Raw genomic sequence first — 20,836 nt, 5'->3', positions numbered from 1 at the left:
TCATTCCATTTAGTGAGTTTCCCTCTAATGAATATGCATAGTAGGCAATTCATGAAATCTGGAACTGTTTGTGGTGATTGTGTTAGTACAAAAAAATTGTACAACTGAGAAGCAGGTGCAGACACATACGCAGTTGACAGAAAATACAGCGGAGAGGAAAAAAGGGCTCCAGTTGTGTGTGTGTGTGTTTCTGTGTGTGTGTGTGTGAGAAAGAGAGAGAGAAAAAAGAGAGGTTGGAAGTTGGTTGTGCGCAGAGATGGATATATGGCTATGACCATGGATCGATGTAGCTTCCGAAGCACTGCTCCAGTCTGTGTCTTTCTCTCCATGTTTTGACCGTCAAAGTCTCATGTCGTGTTGATGTTAGGCCAGAATCAGCGGATTAAATGCGTAATTTACGCAGTGATCACTAGTGGCGCAATGTTCACATATGAGAGTGTGTGTGACACGGCACTGTTCATACCTACTGGATTATGGTCAGTAGTTCATCTTCAAAAAATGCACACTGATTGACAGACTTGCTGTATTAACTCAGATCAATGGCAGATCAATAGGACGGTTTCTGTCCAAATCTGCCTTTTTTCAGACACTGATCAGAGCAAAGTTAATGGTCCTGAGGGAGTACCCACATTAAATTAGGGGGAAAAATATCTTTAGGTTTTAAAGTTGTTTTAAAAAAACAAAAAATTAAAACTGCTTATTTTTTTTTATTTTCTACATTATTAAATGTTTGTGCAGCGGACAGAGAAGTCCATCTGCCTCAAATTTTACTTTACTTAAGGGCGGTCTGCGCCAGTTCTGCTCCTGCACTAATGATTGCTGCAATCTTAGTGAATTCCACACAGCAGGTGAGGAAACTGTCATTGAAGGATTTCAGGAAGCAACTGGATTACCACCCTTTTTTTCAGATCTTTGTGAACTCGCCCCAGAGTGTGTTCAACTGCGGCTGCAACCAAGACCAGGAAGTCTATCCAGTCTCCTGCCCTGAAACAAGCCACGCTGCATAACTCACTCACAGGTTCTCTCCCCCTATGACAGGAAAACACTAAAGCAACTTAACATGTCGATGTTGTGCAGCTGCTACGTTTTTGCACAAGTAACTTTTGACCCAGAATCGTCTTTCTGATTAAACTTAATTGAGAAAAAATTTAGACATGATTTTTTGGCTTATGTTGCCTATAGCTCTAACAGTAACAGTGACAAACAACATAAAACCATGAACCTTCACTAGGATACTCAATGAGAATGGAATCCTTCACTCAGCAGCACAAATAGGAACTGTAATTAATAGAGAATGAAATTAGACACAATAATGTGACCACTTATCGTCACCACTGGATCACAAACGGATGCATGTGATAAATGCCACGAGATGACGGTGTTGTTGTTTTAATTGATGCTTTATCAATAAAATTGAGAACAAGATATTCATTGTTCACATAAATCTTGCTATATTTACTTGGCACAAGAAAAAAAACCCACATATGCACTAATTTCACATTGTTTAACTACCTCATGCCTATTTTTAAATCACAAGTCTTACGTGAAACTGAAAATTTCCCGAAAAGTCATTTTCTCAGTAGAGGTAAATAACCTTTTATTGAACTTTGGAACACCCTACCAAGTCAAGTTAATCTGTAATAATTTATTTAATGCATATAAAGTGACGTAATGTAAAATAAAACTTGTGTTCACTTAAAAATTCTTCAAAAATAAATTAATTAATTAAAAAAAACAAAAAAAAAAAAAACAGAAACTTAGTCTTTGTCTTTGTTTTGAATAATATGTTAAGCTCTCATTTATTTAGACATCTCCTGACAGTCAAAACATGTCAGGAGATGTGACAAAATGAAAGTGAGCTGGGATTAGACCGTCATCATGAGACAGGTTAGTTTTACCCTACTGATGATGTGTGGTTGCAACAGTAATAGCCAAAACATGTCAAGAAGAACAGTTGACTAAATAAATGAAAAATTAACATGTTATTTAAAAGAAACACAAAAAAAAAAAAAAAAAAAAAAAAAAGCTGGCTCGAATTATTACTGGGATTTTTTTGTTTTGAGTTTGCATGTTCTCCCTACAAACCTCTGCATCCTCCCACTGAGAAGGGATAGGATTAGTTTGTGTTTCTGAAATCACCTAGAGTTTTTTTTTTTTTAATTCTATTTGCATATTGCTTTCTTTCTTTAAATGGTCTTCATAGTGTAGGCTTAGTCTTGGCTTTAGGTAACACGTTTCATCTCCATGTAGCTACAGGTAATGAGTGAATGGTGTGTGAGTGTGTGGTCTGTGCCAGAGTTGGGTTGAACATCATCAAAGTCTACCCCGAAGCAGCTTTCATGTTTAAGATCTTGTTTTTTTGTTTTTTTTTGTAATAACAAACATTTCATAATCAATAATAATTACTTTTCTCATAAAAATATATTGTCAATGTTAAATCTAAATCCAAATGTTAAATATTAAATCTAAATGATACATCTAAATGTTACATTTAACTATAAATGCTAAATGTTAAATCTAGATGTTAAATCTAAATATGAAATCTAAATCTAAATGTTAAATGTTAGACTGCGGATAGCGCTCGTTTGCGTCAATAATCTTTTATTTTGTTACATCCCATGAATTTGCCAATTAGCTAAATATTTAGTTTCACCCATGACATTTAGATTTAGAATCAATATTTAGATTTAACATTTAAGAGTTTGATGTAATATTTAACATTTAAATTTTACATTTAGATTAACATTGACATTGTATTTTAAGATCAAAGTAAATATCACAAATAAAGTACATTTAAACATGGTTTGTTACTAACTGTTGCAAAAAGTTGCTGTTTATTTTAGCATGTGCAACTTTACAATCGGCGCCCCATAGGTAGGGTGTTCCACAGTACAATAAAAGGTGGTTTCCCATGAGAAAAGGAAAATCCTTGGTGATCCTATTTTATCTTGCACCTTTCCGCCCTCTGCTGGTGATTGTGTGTCATTACAGCAGACCAGGGCTCCATAGGGTGTAGTAATACGCCGCTGCCGCTGGATGGCGCTCCTCACTGACTGCTTGTCTGCAGGCAAAGATGGCGGTGCGGAAGAAAGACGGCGGCCCGAATGTAAAATATTTCGAAGCATCGGACACCGTTTCCCAGTTTGATAATGTCCGCGTCTGGCTGGGGAAGAATTACAAAAAGGTACGGAGTGTTCACATTCAGAGCTCGCGCGCACCGGGCAGCTGCTGCAGCGCGGGCCGCGAGCGGCGCCGGTGACAAAGGGAGGAGGAGGAGGAGGAGGAGGAGGAGGGGAGGGAGCCACTCAGCGTCCAGCTGTTTGACTCCAGCCAAGCCGGGACACAAAAGGATGCTGAGGCAACAGCTGCGGCGGCTCAGACTGCCTGTGTGGGGCCGGTCTGACCATGAACCAACACTAGGGATGAACACAGGGTTGTTTTTGAGTCTATTCTGAATGTTTAGCTCAGCTTTCTGCTAGCCTGCTGCCTTAGCTAGTCTGCTAGCAGCTCAGTTCCAGATGTTGGCTCTGTGTCGCACCGCTGCTCCTGGAGTCACTTCCTCTCTGGGAAAACTAGGCAAAATATACGTTTTTTAATAAGACATGCGCACTTAAAAACGACAGTAGTAAAAAAGACAGACTGTATGGGGTTTGATGAGACATATGGCACATTTGGGCTCCAGCTGCAAATAATTAAGGCTACATTAAGGACGCACGACTGTTTAAACCTCTGGGTCCACATCAGGACTGAACACAGACAGGCCTGACTCGTTCTTTATTTATGTTTTGGTTCATTCAGCTTTGAAAAACTACAAATCAATGCATTATAACTTCAACTTGAGGCTATTATTAAGGACAAGAACAATGCAAAGCACATGAATGTGATGTGCTACAGTTATTAATCTACGTTTGTTTGTCGGATTTGATACCAACGTCATAGTTTGTTAAAATACAATAAAAACACAACATAGTATGCACTAATAGAGACTCCTAAATCCAATCCTGGTGATCTTATGCATTGTTGTAATATCTGAGACAGTGCTGTTACAGAATGTGACGTTCTTTTAATTTTATACATTGGCAATCTGTCTTTCTCTCTTTTTTATTATTATTTTTTGTTTGTTTTACTTATCGTTATCAGCATAATGTCAACTTTATTATTTTCTTTCCTTCAATTAACTTCCAGGTCCAGAACACTTAAAATTAACTGTTGAGAAACATTTATAACTAAAAAAAATAAACACAGCGTAATTTTTTCTGTCTTTGTTCATTATTTGACATCATAACTTAAACAAAACAATAACCTGTAAACAATGGAAATACCAAAGTGCTCCAATATTCTAGCACAAGTAGGGCTGGGCAAAAAATCGATTTATCAAATTTGTAGATAAAATAATATTTTTCTTTTGTTAATTCAAGTTTATATATATATATATATATATATATATATATATATATATATATATATTTTTTTTTTTTTTCTTAAATTTCAATTTTTAAAATAGTTTTTTTTTTTACTTTTTTGCATTCCGTCCTTGTGGATTACCGTAGCGCGATGTGAGCCAGGCCTTTATTTACATGTGTTTACCCTTTTAGCAGCTATATGTGTGTCCCACAGGCATGTTTAATTATTTATTCACACTATGCTGAGATGCTAAGGGAAGAGTTTATTATTTTTTTAATTGTAATGTTGTAAATATGTAGTTATCTGATTTCTTAATCAGAAAATTTAAGCTACTGTGAAGTTGCTGTTGCACTTTTGCTTAAACTTGGGTTAAAGCTTGAAGATGTTGAATGACAGAGCCTCATATACTTTTTATTTTGGGATTGTTCTATGCATTTTAACTCTTGAGGACAATCACAGCAATAAAGTTGCACTTTTGACAATATATCTGATGTTTGCAGTCATTTTTAAGTGCATTTGGAAAAAAAATTGAAAATCAAATCGAAACTCAAATTTTTCTGTTAAAAAATCATATATTTTTTTTTAGCCCTAAGCACAAGTATGACTTACCTTAAACTTATCTTTAAATAGTTTAGGAGTCCTATAAGTTTCATATTAACCAGTGTGCACTAGAGCTTTCATCATGTGTTGTAATGTTTTGGTTTTTAACTTCTAAAGGACTTTATGAATTCTGCCCTGATGTCTGTCCCCACAGTACATCCAGGCCGAGCCACCGACCAATAAGTCTCTGTCCAGCCTGGTGGTCCAGCTGCTGCAGTTCCAGGAGGAGGTTTTTGGTCGGCATGTCAGCAACCCTCCACTCACCAAGCTGCCAGTACGTCACTTTTAATCTGCATTTCTCTTTGTGAATCACAAAGATTTGGGGCAACAGCAAAAGGGGAACACACTTCGTTTTATCAGAGGATTCTCCTAAAGATTCCGTTGTTAATGGCCTTTTACTACTTTTAAATCCCCACATCAGAATCAGAAGAGCTTTACAGTTTAGAACAATACAAGGAATTTGACTTGGTAGTTGCAGTGAAAGAAGACGCATCAACACACCGGAGCAGCCATTTGCGGCGCCCACATATTTAGGTGAAAAAGGGATCAACAACAGGAGGAGAGGAGGGGTGAGGGGAAAAAAAACTGCTAGTTTGAAACTGGTTTCCCTAAACAGAGAAAGCAGTGTGAAACCATGAAAAAAACCGCCTCCGCAAACATAAATGTAAGCATGACACAGTCAAACAACTCGAGACAAGGCATGTGGGAAGGGTTGGGTGGGAGGTTGGCTGGGGGAGGGGGTCGGGTGGGAAGAACAGCAGGATTCCAGCCGTTTGGGGACATGGGCGTGCTGCCAATGGGCGCTGCAACCACGCCTCTATGCAGCTGCGGATGGGAGGTGGGGAAAGATGGCCGACGAGGCATTTGAAGTTGAAGACCTGTAGCTGATGATGTGTGGCAAAGTTCAACATCAACAGTTCCAGGTGGGAATGTAGGGAAGGAGCGGGGGGAGGGAGTGGGGGTAGCAGAGCAGCAGCATGTCTACTATCATTATTCCAATCATGTAGATGTCCTCCACGTCTTCCGCGGAAAGGATGGACAGACACACAACTCGCCACTTGTTCCAAGGGTCAAGTGTTTATCCAGCCGCAAACGTCCCACTTGGACATGCGGGGTCACCACCCCCGGTTCTTTTCGTCGAAAAAATCTGATCGATTGCACTGAGAGACCAACTAATTAGTTCCATTATTCTGGTTTTGGATGAGTTGCAGAGAGAGGCTCTTGTTAGGCTCACAAGACCAGACAAAGCAGCAGCAGGGAGAGAGATAAGAAAGGAAGGGAGGGAGAAACAGAGAGTGCGACTGTCCTCGTCGAGAGAAGCAAGAGAAGATGTGTTGAATTAATGAATTAATGAATTAAAGCAATATTTTTAATAGTGAAATATTAAAAAATAGGCAGATGTTCTTTACCTTGTGAGTAAAATGGACTCATTTGTGGATTTTAATATAAAAGTGTAAAAAACTTATGACTGTGATTGAATTAAATCCCAAATGATTGAGTTCTATTTCATGCTGTAATCACATTTAAAAGCATTTTCACCGTAGAGTTTTCCCAACATGCAGACACTCTTCTTGTGCTGAATCTGCTTTGTTTTCTTCCTGCAGATGAAGTGTTTCCTGGACTTTAAGTCAGGTGGGGCGCTCTGCAACATCTTGGCTGCTGCGTACAAGTTCAAGAGTGACCAAGGATGGTAGGACTTTGCTTTTTATCTGGATTTGATTCTTAGAGCTTTAGATGCCGTGCTCAGTTACATTTTGGCTATGTTGTCGTTTCGTGTGTAACTCCAGTCTAATTTCCTGGTAGGCGCAGGTTTGACTTCCAGAATCCATCGAGGATGGACCGGAATGTGGAGATGTTCATGACCATCGAGAAGTCCTTAGTGCAGGTCAGTGTTTGTTCCTTTGGTTTACAATATCGCATATAATGATGTATTAATTAAAATACTCATTTTAGGACTCACTGCTTTCGCTGCTTCTCAGAACAGCATGGAAAGCACAGTTAGATGGATTACTGAGTGCGTCCTAAACCAGACTATCCCCTAAATAAGCCACACTACAGAACTCACTCACACGTGCTGTCCCTTACAGGAGAAGAAGCCAAAAGTGGCACATGTTGTGCAGCTGTTTGTTAATAAATGGGCCTGTGTGACATTTTGCATCATCAAATTTAACCCAGAGTTGTTTTTCTGGTAAAACTTTATAGAGTTAAAACTACTGAGATTTATATTGTATATATTGTCATTTTGAGAAACAAATATAAAGATATGAGTTTTGGTCCATACAGTATCTCTCAGCCCAAGTGTTAACCCAAGATAACAATTGCAGCAGGCATGAAAAAAATGTTGCACCGGTTTTGTGACTTGCTTGAGAAACTCAAGGTCACAAGGTCACAAATATCTTGATCTTAAAGGAAACCATGAGCTAAGAGGCCTGCTCTGACAATTTATGTTTACCTTAACATTTAGCCTCCAAAGGCTTTTGTGTATTTAAAGCAGAACTGAGTAACTTTCGCTTAGCGCTCCCCCTAAAGGTCCCCTTTGGTTATGTCACTGTCGTAAAAACTCCCCCCCCCAATTATAGGACTTTACATGGAAGCTGCTGCGTGCCTGCCGTCACAGTCACAACCCAGTGCTCCAGCACACAGGCACACACACAAATATCCATCCATCCATCCATCTAGCCATCCATTCATTCATCCATTCGTTTTCAGAACCGCTTTGTCAGCACAAACATTTCCTCACTCCCTTCCGTATTATTCCCACATCATTCATTTATTTTACTTACAGTATTTCTGTTTCCCCAAACTGTTCACTTGATCAGCGATGGTTACACACCTGACTGCTCAGTTTAATAGGCGTATATATTCTCATATCTTCACACATTACACGTCCTTACCGGTAAGTTACCGGTGGCATGACGTTTCTGAACACTGACAGATGGAGACGGCGTGGAGTCATTCTGTGTTTATGTAGAGCATTAGCGCAGGTTGTGGCATCGTGTGATTGTGTTATTTTTTAATTATTATTAATGACTTTTCTGCTGGGATTGTTTTAGGATTTCCTTTGGAAAACATAAGAAGAGAGACCAAATATAGGACGTGACGGCACGACTGTCAGTAGTGACAGGGCACACACACACTATCTGAAAAATTAATTTTTTTCTGACAGATGGAGGCTGAAGTATTATATCCAATCAGCGACCGAGCGTTTTGCCTGCGTGAGGCTGGCGATAGTCTAGCATTAGTGTGTATTGGGCTGTCGTAAAGCAGTACGTCTTGTCGCAAGAACGAGAACAGACCTGCGTGACTGTCACCGAGTCGGAGGCAGGGAAAGTTACAAGTGCGGTTTTCTGGCCAGAGACAGCAGAGGAGATGAAAAAACCCCCCAATCACCCTATAAACACTAGTATTACCCTCACAGGGACTACCAGAAGCATTTATTAAGGTGAAAAAGTTACTTAGTTCTGCTTTAATGTGTTTATATTTTCCTGCAGAACAACTGCCTTGCGCGGCCTGTCATCTACCTGAGTTCTGACATCGAGGCAAAACTTCTTGGAAAACTAAAAGACATCATCAAAAGACATCAGGTGGGTTTCATCGTAGAGCAGCAAGCACGTTTAGTTCGAATTTAGTAGCATTTTCTGTGTTTTATTGGTATAAATCTGTTGCAGGGCTCAGTGACTGAGGACAAGGCCTCCAGCTCTCATGTTGTGTTGCCCATTCCTTCCAGTCTGGAGGAAGGTGGGGGGGCGGTTTTCTGTCGCCTGCTGTTTCCTTACCAAGTCAGCTGCATGAGTGAAAACCTGTGACAGTACTGTATGGTTTCTTCTTTCATCCTGCAGAGGAGTGGGTGCGTCCTGTGATGAAGCGAGACAAACAAATGCTGCTCCACTGGGGATACTTTCCTGACAGGTTTGTCCTGTTTATTATCAAAGGCACAATAGATGCATGAGGACAGAAACATACAGTGTTTTTACTCTTTTAATGATCTCTGTTGGTCCAACACTGAGCCTACGTTGCTCATACAGTTTCCTGTCCTATTTCTCTCCTTCCTCTGATCCACTCCTCTCACTTTGTAGTTATGACACCTGGATTTCAGCTAGTGAAGTTGAAGCTGCTGTTGAGGATCCCCCCAGTCCAGAGAAGCCCAGGAAGGTATTAAAAGTCTTTAAAAAGCTTTTTTTTTTTTTTTTTTAAAAAAAAAAGAAAAAAAAACAACAGAATGTGTCCATCAAAGGTTGTAAAATAAGTTTTTAACAAGCAAAGAAAAAAAAACAACATTAAAAACCCTCATAATTAGAGTTTTCTTATATTATTCTCGTGCTCTTCCTGTGGTTTTTTCTCACTGTGATTTCGTGTTTGTTTTTTGTTTTTTTTTGTTTTTTGCCAGACAGAGAAGACAGTGATTTACTTGACACCATTTTTGTTCTAGTTTGTTCCTGGTGTGACGGTCTGACGTACTGAGATTCTCTTACAATCTCAGTACGTGACTGCTACGTACTGAGATGTCCGTGCTGGATTAGCCATGTACAGAGATTGCTGTCCTGATTTTAAGAAATGCTTAAAACATCACAGCACTCGACCATTGATTAAAAAATTGACAAATGATGAAAAAAATATGATTGTCATGATCAGATTTACAGTATTTGAATACAACAGCTTATTATTGTAAAGTTACATTAGGTTAACTGTTATTTATTGCAATGTATTATTATTGCACTTGTCAAATAACATAAGCTTTGAACATTGCGGAAGTTGTAAAAACTCACAGCGGAACTAGCAATAATTAATTTTCCGGTGGTACGCATGCTTATAATCGATCTCTGTATGAGGTAAACTCAGACTGTAACACCGGTATTCCCCGTGATATCAGAATTAAGTAAAAATGCTCCTATGCATCTGTTAACGGGACTCCACATCTTACATTGTAATGCTTAAAAATGTCAACGGTGTTTAGGGTGGAGATGAAAAAACTTTCAAGCAGCAATTTCAATCTTTTTTCCTTTCTTTTTGGAGTAAATTATGTTTGATACATTATTGTATGAGGCATACACTATAATTTTATATAAATAAATAAATATTGGGGTTGTAGCTTTAAGACTAATGACAAGACTCAGTGATTCGTAGTTGGAAAAGAATAGAGCTGCTATGAAATTAAATTATCTGCCTGTCGATCTTTTGAAAAAAAATTTTTTGTTATTGACCTCAATACAACATTGTTTGTCTTTAAAGGTCCATGCTAAGTGGATTTTAGATCTGGACCAGTACAATGAGTGGATGAACGAGGAGGACTATGAGGTAGGAGAGGGCTGTCCAAAGAGGAAAAGGATCTCAGCCAAGACACTAACAGACGAGGTTACCACACCTGACGAGCGGCGTGACAAGAAGCCTGGTAGTGCCAAGAAAAGAAAGCGCTCACCGTCGCCATCCCCGACTCCTCCACCTCAAGAGAGCAAGAAGAAGAATACCAAAAAAGGGTAAAGCACCGTATATGTTCTGATCTTGTTGCACTGGATTGTCTACTACTGAATGATGCTCAGATACAAATTATGACCAATGTCTCTACAGACATTGAAAGCAGCACACTATGCAGTGGTGCAGCGCAACTCAAATTGACATAAAAAACTTGGTTTATTTAATCTATACTTTAACTTTTTTTGGTTCTACAGCACACCATTTTCTATAACCTTGAAAATGACTTACTGTACACAAAAAAATTAAATGCAGACGCGACATGCCTGCACGTTAATTTTTGTACTCTTTGCCAAATGTAGGGTTTACTTTGTTTCAGAAGGGAAAGTATTGGAAGTTTTTTGTCTTGATATATGTCTGAGTCAGACAAAGCCAAAATAGTCTTTTGAAATGTATTACAACAGGTTTTCCTCTTTTTAAAAATGTTGTCTGATTCCATCAGAATGATGTTATTGATTATGTGTTGTGAAATTGAGTTTAACTGGCATGTACAATGTGGGTGCAAGCCCAATTTAAAATGTAATTAGCTGTGCTGTATACTGTGGTGTTTTGTGTGCTGCTGCCAGGCCAACAACTCCATACACCAAGTCTAAACGTGGCCAGAGGGAGGAGGAGCCAGAGGATGCAACCAAGGACCTGGATGAAGCATCGCCTATTCCCGCCTCTGAAGAGGGAAACCCAGCTAAGACAAGTATGCATGCTAGTATAAACCCACTAGGTCAAGAAAACAAAAAAACCCTACTCCTACAATTTTAGATGAGCTTTAGATTTTGCACAACAGATTTTTATCTATTTGTTTGTCAATTCCATTCTCCTTACAGATAACGCCAAGAAGGACTCTGATTCGACCCCGGTTAAAGGAGGGACGGACATGGGTGAGATTCTTCAATTGATTCACTTACTGTATGTCCTTATGAGTCATTGAGCATTTTAGTTGATTATTAAAGAGTTGTGTCACTTCATAATCCTGTGTTTTAAACTATTAAAACATATTACATTCCTTCACATGCTACACAGCATATAGTACCTCTTAATGGTTACATTTTTAAGTAATAAGAGTTCTGATCATTGTGTGTTCCCTGTGATTTGAGTAGATGAGCAAGAGGACGAGTCAATGGAAACAACTGGAAAGGTGATGTAGAGAAGTCGTAAACCAAAAATCACATTGTGAGTATGATCCTAAATGTTTGTGTTTTAACACAGGAAGAGGAGGAGGGCTCTCCCAGTGTGAAAGGGGAACCTATTAAAGGTTCAGACCTTCATGAGGACAACGTGACTGAGCAAACACACCACATCATTATACCAAGCTATGCAGCTTGGTTTGACTACAACAGGTCAGTGGATGACTGTAACTGAGCTCCTCTGTTGTTACATCGGGCACAAACGTGGAGGTCGACACGTTTGACAAACTCTGACGTAGTGTTAAACAACGTAGCTGGTCTGATGACACATAACAAAGCGCTAAAACGTCCTATTCAAATACTTTTTCACCATAAGATTTTACGGCAGAGGAGTAGGGCAGAGTACACCTAACATGTGAACACGAGATGTGAATGCTGAATTCTCCAAAGTGGCGATGGCCACATATGAAGGGATATATCGTGTAATTGAAGGCTAAAAGTGAATTTAAAAGACTCCAAAGAACATTTTTACTGAAATAAGTAACAGTTTTGTCATTCAGCTTTAGACTGACCATCTAAAGTGCATTCATGTGATGGGTTACATATCACTTTAAGTGAAAGGTATTTCAGAGCTGGTTTTAAGGGTTAGCTTTAATCCATGATGCATATTTTTACTGTTTTCCCTCTAGTGTTCATGCCATCGAGCGCCGAGCCCTGCCCGAGTTTTTCAACGGGAAGAATAAATCCAAAACCCCTGAGATGTAAGTAATACCTCTGCACACATCACAGATTCAGGCTTTATCACAAGTGTTGAAATACAGATCAACATGTCTAACGTTTTAAATATATACTCTGGTGTACAAGCAGAAATTTGAATATATATTGCTTTCTGTCAGTTATCTGGCCTACAGGAACTTCATGATTGACACGTACCGACTGAACCCACAGGAGTATCTGACCTCCACCGCCTGCCGCAGGAACCTGGCAGGAGATGTTTGTGCAATCATGAGGTCGGAACACAAGGATTGTTACTAGTAATGTCATCTTACAGCCATGAATCTTGTGAGATGTGCATGGTCTATCTCTTACAGGGTCCATGCCTTTCTGGAGCAGTGGGGTCTCATTAACTACCAGGTGGACTCTGAGAGCCGGCCCACACCCATGGGTCCTCCTCCCACCTCTCACTTTCACGTCCTGGCTGACACTCCATCCAGCCTGGTGCCCCTGCAGCCCAAGGCCTCTCAGGTTACTATTCTTTCTGACCAAACCAAACCAAATTGCCTCCTCTTCATATTTCAGGTGCTTTGACATGTGCTCCTATGTCATTGCAGACGCCGAGCTCTCAGCAGATTATGTCATTTTCTGAAAAAGTAAAGGACAAGCCATCAGATCTGCAAAACTTTGGTCTGCGGACTGACATGTATAGCAAGAAAACTGGATGTGTTAAGGTGAAAATACCAATGAAGGTTTATTTAAATTAAACAATTTCCTACATTATATCCCTTCTAAACTTTATTATTGATTTGCTGGTTGTAATTTTGTGTGCAGAGCAAGAGTTCAGCGAGCTCCATGAGGGAGTGGACAGAGCAGGAAACACTACTTCTTCTTGAGGTACTGTTAGTAAATGAAATCCTCAAAGTGCTCCCATTAATTAAATTACTGATCAAGTTTTTAATCAGTTCTGAGGCGGAAAACTGGTCTTTAAAATGAAGTCTTCTCCCTCTCAGGGCTTAGAGATGTACAAGGACGACTGGAACAAAGTGTCCGAACACGTCGGCAGTCGTACGCAGGACGAGTGTATCCTGCATTTCTTGAGGTTGCCCATTGAAGACCCCTATCTGGAGGAGAGCTCCTCAACACTGGGCCCGCTGGCCTACCAGCCGGTGCCTTTCAGTCAAGCAGGAAACCCCGTCATGAGCACCGTGGCCTTCCTCGCCTCTGTAGTCGACCCCCGCGTGGCGTCAGCAGCAGCCAAATCTGCTCTTGGTGAGTGATGTTGTAGGTTTATCTTTATTATGCAAACCATCCCATTACCTTCATTCAAATGATTTAAATCAGTTAATGACATCAGGGGACTGTAATGTAATTTACAAATTGAAGTTGAACAATTCAAACTTCTGTCAAAAAAGCAAAAACTGGAGTCCCTTATTGAAAAATTCAAGTCCATAACAGTGACTGATGTCTGATCTGAAAATCACAATTAGACATTGTTAGAACATATGACAGTATCTTTAAAAATTAACAATATACAAATATAATAAATAGTAGTTGTGAGATGATAAATTAAGAACATTATTTACACCAGGCAGGAAACTGTCATTGTGTGTTTTGTTATTTTGTGTGTTTTCCTTGCCCTTTTGTGTGTTTTTTGTTGTTGTTTTGTGTAATTTTGTCATTATTTTGTATGTTTTTTATGTTATGTACCGTGTTTGTTTTGCGGGTCGCATAAAATGAGACCAAGGGCAACATTTGGCCCCCAGGCCACGAATTGTTGATGTCTGCATTTGATCATAAAAACAACAAAATAAACCTGCAGCAACACAAAACCAAAATTAAAAGATACAATTTCAATTTGTGATCAGTGGGAGTGTGCAAGTTTTAGAGTTGAAATTTGGGACTGACTCATTGTTATGAAGGTCAGGTGGAGTGGGGTGCAAAGCTGAATGCCCTGATCCCCATGGTAACAAGGTGGTTGGGGGGGGGGCCTTATCACATGAGTCTTCTTCCCTGAATGGCAACATGTGTCTGACAAGATCCTTACAGGGAAAACAAAGAAGGAATAAATGTGTTTTTTTTTCTATATTAGTTTATATCAAGTCTTTTTCATCCGTTGCCCAAAGTCTTTAAAAAAAAAAAACGTATTAACTTTTTTATTTTGTGCATGAAATATCTTGAAAAAGGTGATTTTTACTCACGTCTTCCTCTTACTTTGTTCAATCATCAGAATAAATTATATCTCCCTCCTTCACAGAGGAATTCTCTCGTATGAAGGAGGAGGTTCCCTCTGCTCTTGTCGAGGCTCATGTTCGTCGGGTGGAGGAGGCTGCGAGGGTCAGCGGTCGACAGGACCCTCTGTACGGCCTGGAGGGCAGTGGCATCGCAGGAACCGTCCTCGAAGAGGGAGAGAGACCTGGTCAGTGCAAGTTGGACACAAAGCTGCTGTGACAGCCTAAATGTTTGATCCTTTGCATTTTGTAAATGCTTGAAATGGAAATGAGGTCAGGAGCATCCTTTAGGCTTGAGTGTTTGATTATGCTGCAAAACTCACCTTGTTTATTCATCTTTGTTTAGAAGAAAGCAGTGATGAAAGTAAGAGTGATGGCCAATCAAATGAGGAGAAGAAAGAGCCCAAGGTATGATGCTTAGTTATATCTTTACAAGGTAAAAAAGATAATTAACTTTAAGGCATTGTGGTCCGTTATCTTTTTACACAGGACAGTAAAGACGGAGCAGTAGAGGACGAAGAGAAGCAAACAGAAAATGGAAAAAAGAAGGAGGAAGAAAGAGGAAGAGAGGCGGAGGCTGAGAGGGAGACGGACAAAACCGAGTCTGAGACAGGTACCAAAGACTCACCTCTCTGTAAAGAAATGTAGTGGTCGTCTTTAGAAGGCGGAGACTAGGAATGTGGCGATATCTCGATACGGCGATATATCACGCTATCTTTTCGCACGATCGATTATTGATATGCTCACGCTAAGTATTGATATTCTTAATATAATTTTTTAAATTAAATTATTATTTCTTTTTTTTTTTGTCAAAACCTTTTCTGCTCTAAAATGTGCAGGTAGGTCTTCACAGAAATTTTGTCACTGTTTGTTGAAGGAACCAATATATTGTTTACTGGAATATTGCACTATAATGGTGTCACTGGTAAGAAAGACCCTATTTTTTGTTTACAGAAAGCACTATTGGAGATACTTATTCATTTACATTGGTATGTTGACACTTATTTACAGAAATGTTGCACTAAAATAGTGTCACTGTTCATAGGACACTTTTTTAATGTATTGCCTTTCAGAGATAAAATATAAAAAATTATATTTTTTCACTTAATCTTTTTTTTTCTTGTTATGTCATAGATTATCATAGACTGATTTTTGACCAATATATCGTTAATCGCAGTATTGTCATATTGTGAGATAATCGTTATTGTGAGCTTTGCATCACGTATCGTATCATATCGTGAGGTACCCAGAGGTTCTCACCCCTAGCGGAGACATTGATTTTCTCTGTTTCTCAGGAGATGGAGAAAAGGAGAAGGATAGTAAAGAAGGGACAGATGAAGCACAGCGAGATGGAGAAAGTGACGGAGAGAGGAAGGCAAAGGTGGAGCGTGATGTTGGAGAGGGGAACCTGGCCACTGCTGCTGCGTCTGCTCTGGCAGCTGCTGCTGTCAAAGCCAAGGTGAACCCAGTCAAATGAAGTCCTTTAAAGAGGCTTTAAACTCACAGCCACCATTAACACACATTACACTAGTTTCTATCACTTACTTCCCTTCATCTGTTCATAGCACTTGGCTGCAGTGGAAGAGAGGAAGATCAAATCTCTGGTGGCTCTGCTGGTGGAGACTCAAATGAAGAAGCTCGAGATTAAACTGCGACACTTTGAAGAACTGGAAACCATCATGGACCGTGAGCGGGAGGCTGTGAGTGAGGCTTTACTTATGTGGAGCTCAGTTGTAATAGCTCTGTGGTTTAGTTGGTGACATCGAGGTATAAAGATCCAAATTACTTTGGTTTCCTAGATAACAAGAGAAATTTGGGTCAAATACTTTTTCACACGACTACGTGTTCACATTAGGGCTGGGGGATATGGATATGGATATTTTTTTCTCAAAATGGTGATATATGATATGAATAACGACAATTTTAATTCAAATGAACCAGAAAGACAATTCTGGGTTAAATTTGCTGATACAAAAAGCCACACAGGCACATTTATTAACAAACAATTGCACAATATGTGTAACTTTTGGCTTTTTTTGTCTTTAAGGACAGCATGTGTGAGTGAGTTCTGTAGTGTGGCCTGTTTAAAGGTAGATCTGGGTTAGGACATAAATAGCAATCTATCTAACTGTGCTGTTGTTTTGAGAAGTAGAGAAAGCAGCGACTCCTAAAATTAGTATTTTAATACAAAATAAGCTATAAAATATAAATGTATCATTATATGCAATATTGTAATTTTCTATATCACCAAAGTAGAAAACTCGATATATCTTGAATCTCGATATATGTATATATGTATTTTTTCACTAATCCAGTTACTGTAAAAACTTTGTGTGCAGCTGGAGTACCAACGGCAGCAGCTGCTGGCTGACCGTCAGTCCTTCCACATGGAGCAGCTGAAGTACGCTGAGATGAGGGCCCGTCAGCAGCACTTCCAGCAGATCCAGCACCAGCAGCACAGCCAGGCAGGAGCACCCCACTCCAACCAGGCCCCCTCCGGCCCGACCGCTCAGGCCTCATCTGCAAATCAGCAGTCCTCCAGCACACCAGCAGCGCAGCCAGCCCCCAGCCCCGCACCACCAGCCTCGGCCCCAGCTCCAGAGTCCCAGCCTACTACAGGCGCTCACAGCTCGCCCTCCGGCCCCCCCGGCCAGGCCCCGTCTGCTCACTCCAGTTCCAGCACCACACCTGTCCACCATGGTGAGCTCAACCTTTATTCACATCATAGCAGATTAAAAATTATCCGCAGCGTGGTGGAGCCCTCTGCCGATGGCCGCAGCAGCGGGCCGTACATCACCGTCCGCACACAGCGGAGGAGCCCCCTGCCAGTGGGGCAGGGCAAGACCCCCCGGGGCGAGCACACACTGCTTGCTCCAGGGACAGGGTGACGACGGGGAAACCGCCATTCCTGACCAGTAGAGGGCCGGAGCCTCGTTGCGAGTGAGAATAAGTTGGGGCAGACTTTGTGCCTGTCCTTAATAGAGATTTTACCCCCACATGGACAGAGGCAAGCCCCAGAGCATCCCGCTCCCTCGGTGAGAGAGGGCTTAGCTTCCATCACAGCATGACGCAGTTAAGAGAGCAGGTGGCTAGCTTACGCTACCACGAGGCAGCTAGCACAGGTGCTAGCAGGGATGCAGGCCAACTTGTGCTGGACCATCTGAGACGTCAAGGACAGGGTTGGTTTTCGAGACGGCAGCTTTTGCTTTCATCCGAAGCTCGGATAACGTAATATCTGGAGCTGGGCTACACACTTTCATGACCTGTTGTGGTCTAGAGCAGGCGCTAGTTCTGCCAGTGTCCGTCGACTGGAAGAAAGAGGATCCTCCTGTCGACAGTTAAGCTGGCAGAAAAACACGAGATAGATGAGAGGAGAAGAGGTGTTTGAATGGTGCACGTCTCTCCGTGTCCTCCTTTTATAGAAGGTAGGTGACCCCCTAGCGGACGGACGCACTTCACCGGTCAATCAGGATTGTCAGATTGAAATAAATGCTTCTGAGGAATGCAGACAGAAGTTGCATCCCATAGTGAGACATCTCACGAAATATTATGAAATAGAAATTATAATATATACATATAGGCACTGACTACATCTGTATTTATCTGTGTGAGATTAAACCCTGGCGAGTAAATCAGTTTTTAGTTGAAGCTCAATGGAGACGAGAGCTCCAGAGCAGGCCTGAGGGCACCTCACATGGCCCACGGCACCATGTTGATGACCCCTGGTTTAGGGATTTGTGATGATGGCACAAGATGCATTTGAACCAGTGACCTTCCGATTACAAGCCCAATTCCCTAAATGTTACACCACCACCATTTATATCAAAAGATTTGTACGATAACAGATCATACATGTTTTTCATTACCCCACAGTCAGCTCTATCTTAACTTTTCACAGGCTGCGAACAACGCACACTCACCGTCTCGCACGTCTCTGGTGGGTTTTCCTCCTGGGAATCACTATAAAATGTTCTCCGTCGTCTTTGCAGTCCCTGGCTTGGACTTTGCTTTAATGCCAATTTAATTCTTGTGTTTCTAAGTTGTTTCAAAATGCAACATCTTATAGAATGTTTCTGCGTAAGACTGTGCTTAAAAGAAGGGAGCTCAGCAAACCCAGCTCAATCATTTAAAACCTGTTTTTCTGCCTATGTCCCTTTGCTAGAGTCCAATGCGTCGCTTCCTGGAGAGACGCTTCACCCCTCTGCTCCTGCTGCTGCGCCGCAGTGAGAGAAAATGAGGTTGCTGGAGAATTCAAATGACTCGGACCGCTTTGAACCTTGCCTGAATCGTCTGAAGGAAATTCATCATCAAATGAAGGAAGATAACTCATCTTAAAGTTACTTTTTTCCACAAGTGAAGGAGAACATTTCAATTGTTTTGCCTCTGCGTTACAACAAGTGTTACAAAAGAAGTCAAAATGTAGGAGGAGTGATGGTATTGACTGCACAGCATCATCTCATTCCATGGATTGAAGCTGGACACCAGAGATGGTTTAACCAACATCCTGGTACCTGAGGAGGGACTCACTTATTGCACGTTTACAGTGTTTTGGACTTTTTTTCTCATTTATGTTCTAGGCTGTCCTCTGCTGGTCAAGTCTCATGTCCCTCCTCACTTTGGTACTTTAGGCACTCAAACAAAATAATATGTAAGACAAAAAAAGCACTTTTTTATGTTTCCCAAGGTCTTGTGGAAGGACTTGAAGCATCCATGAATTCAACTCTAGCACTTAAATTGTCCTTTTATTGTCTTAAATACTTTTTCTTATCCAAAGTTTTAAAGAGAATGAATTAGGAGTTTGGCTTTTGTCCTTTTTTGCTTCAGTTATGCTACAGGGTCTGGCCTGAAGGTCACGTTTCAAAACCAATCAAAAGTCTTTAAAGGTTAAACAAAAAAAAAAAAAACACAAATCAAAAGCTGACGTTGATATTCCAGCTGCTGGGATTGGATGCAGTTTAATATTAATGTACTGTAAGCTGGATTTTCTGTTACAAACACAATTTTTTGTTCCTGTGTGGTGATGTTTGAAGTCCTGCAAAACCTCTTTGAATATCAAATACCTAAAAATGAGTGTGGAGCGTTATGAGCTCGGAGCATCCAGGGTGGATTTTATGAGGAATGTATTAGAAAAAGATTGAAAAGACATCCTGAGAATAGCATTTGATCTTTTTCTGTGAGAAGCGATGTCAGGAGAGTCCAAACTTGGTCCTGTTGGGCGGTGGTGCTGCAGGGTTTGCCTTTATCCTTCTTTCTATGAATGTGTCATCATGAAACTCACACTAATAATCTGTGGCGTGACCAAGCAGGAATGATCAATTTTATAAATAATCAGCACTAAAATGTTCCGATTTATTGTAGAGGGTTGTGCGTGACCCTAAAAACAAGCAGGACTGCAGCCCTCCAGAACCAAGCTTTGTCAACTGATGACATAAGTGTTTATTAGACGTAGGACTTTGTGTTTACTGCTAAACCAAAATTTTTTAAATGTTTTTTTTTTAGTGAATATCATAAAGTGTTGCTTTCAAGTGTATTTCTTCATCAGTTTGTCTCAAAACAAGGGAGCACCTTAAAGAAGTGTATAAACCGTGAATTGTGTCTGCAACAATAGCCTCACTTTCGATTTTATCAATTTATATATTTTTTACGATCCATTTTTCATATTTCTTTGATATGTCAACATTTTAACTGTATAATATTACCTTTCTAAACTGTATTTACCCTTTCCACTTCTGTGTATGAATCAGATGTGACTGTGAGCATGAGTGTACGTGTACGCATGCTTTCAGGAGCATAGCTCATGTTTTCCTTTCAGTGCCATTTGTTGTTGTTGTGTGAGGAAGTTGCTTCTTTTCACACTAAACACGTTAGTGTGATTTAACTTTACAACGAAAGTCCACAAAGCCAGTATTCTGAGTCCTCAATGGACTTATTCTGTGTTAGGAATACCTTGTGTAGATTTTGTGGTTAGGATTGTCTGTTCAGTTTCTGTACGTTTCCCACGATGCTGAAGGTTGCAGCGATGGTTGTGTTACAGTAGATGTCAGGTTTCCTCAGTAAATCATTGCATTATTGCTCAAAGTGATTACACTTTGTTAAAAACCGTTTAAAAAAAAAAAAAAAAACAACCCAAACACATTCAAGCAAAATTGGTTTTAATTGCAAAAATGTTTTGGGGAAAAATAAAGATGTGATCAGGACTTTGTTTGAGTGATTTAATAACACACTATTATTAAAGTTTTAAGCTCCTTTTGATGAAAACTCAGGTTCAGGTTGAGGGGAATTCCATAATTGGATTAA

General features: G+C 40.3%; 1 protein-coding gene across 4 annotated transcripts; it reads left to right on the top strand.

Annotated features, from left to right (window-relative positions):
* The first annotated feature begins 3,062 nt into the window (after positions 1-3,062).
* Positions 3,063-20,736, top strand: smarcc2 (SWI/SNF related BAF chromatin remodeling complex subunit C2). 4 transcript variants are annotated; one of them, XM_028446530.1, is made up of 26 exons: positions 3,063-3,184; positions 5,159-5,278; positions 6,609-6,694; positions 6,814-6,889; positions 8,496-8,588; positions 8,673-8,742; positions 8,844-8,913; positions 9,081-9,156; positions 10,234-10,478; positions 11,040-11,164; positions 11,295-11,348; positions 11,568-11,605; positions 11,677-11,807; positions 12,284-12,355; positions 12,491-12,604; positions 12,686-12,839; positions 12,926-13,042; positions 13,143-13,205; positions 13,322-13,580; positions 14,566-14,727; positions 14,886-14,947; positions 15,029-15,152; positions 15,835-15,998; positions 16,105-16,239; positions 16,879-17,239; positions 18,702-20,736. In XM_028446530.1, the coding sequence occupies exons 1-26, from the start codon at positions 3,074-3,076 to the stop codon at positions 18,764-18,766; spliced, it is 3,147 nt and encodes a 1,048-aa protein (XP_028302331.1). In that variant the 5' UTR covers positions 3,063-3,073; the 3' UTR covers positions 18,767-20,736. The 4 variants fall into 4 exon arrangements, with proteins under 4 accessions (XP_028302331.1, XP_028302330.1, XP_028302329.1 ...); XM_028446529.1 differs by having other exon boundaries at positions 6,808-6,889; positions 15,838-15,998; XM_028446528.1 differs by having other exon boundaries at positions 6,808-6,889.
* Positions 20,737-20,836: the final 100 nt, after the last annotated feature.

Source organism: Gouania willdenowi, chromosome 5 (genome assembly GCF_900634775.1).
Source record: "Gouania willdenowi chromosome 5, fGouWil2.1, whole genome shotgun sequence".
Taxonomy (NCBI): Eukaryota; Metazoa; Chordata; class Actinopteri; order Blenniiformes; family Gobiesocidae; genus Gouania; species Gouania willdenowi.
The sequence above is the reverse complement of the archived record's forward strand: the minus strand, read 5'-3'. Positions and strand labels throughout refer to the sequence as shown.

What these genes read in the sequence shown, in the direction of transcription:
- smarcc2 (XM_028446528.1), top strand. Translation starts at nt 3,074, where the DNA reads ATGGCGGTGCGGAAGAAAGACGGCGGCCCGAATGTAAAATATTTCGAA. An exon ending in CGAAGAGGGAGAGAGACCTG is followed by an intron (nt 14,728 to 14,885) that starts GTCAGTGCAAGT and finishes ATCTTTGTTTAG; the next exon opens with AAGAAAGCAGTGATGAAAGT. An exon ending in CTGCTGCTGTCAAAGCCAAG is followed by an intron (nt 15,999 to 16,104) that starts GTGAACCCAGTC and finishes ATCTGTTCATAG; the next exon opens with CACTTGGCTGCAGTGGAAGA.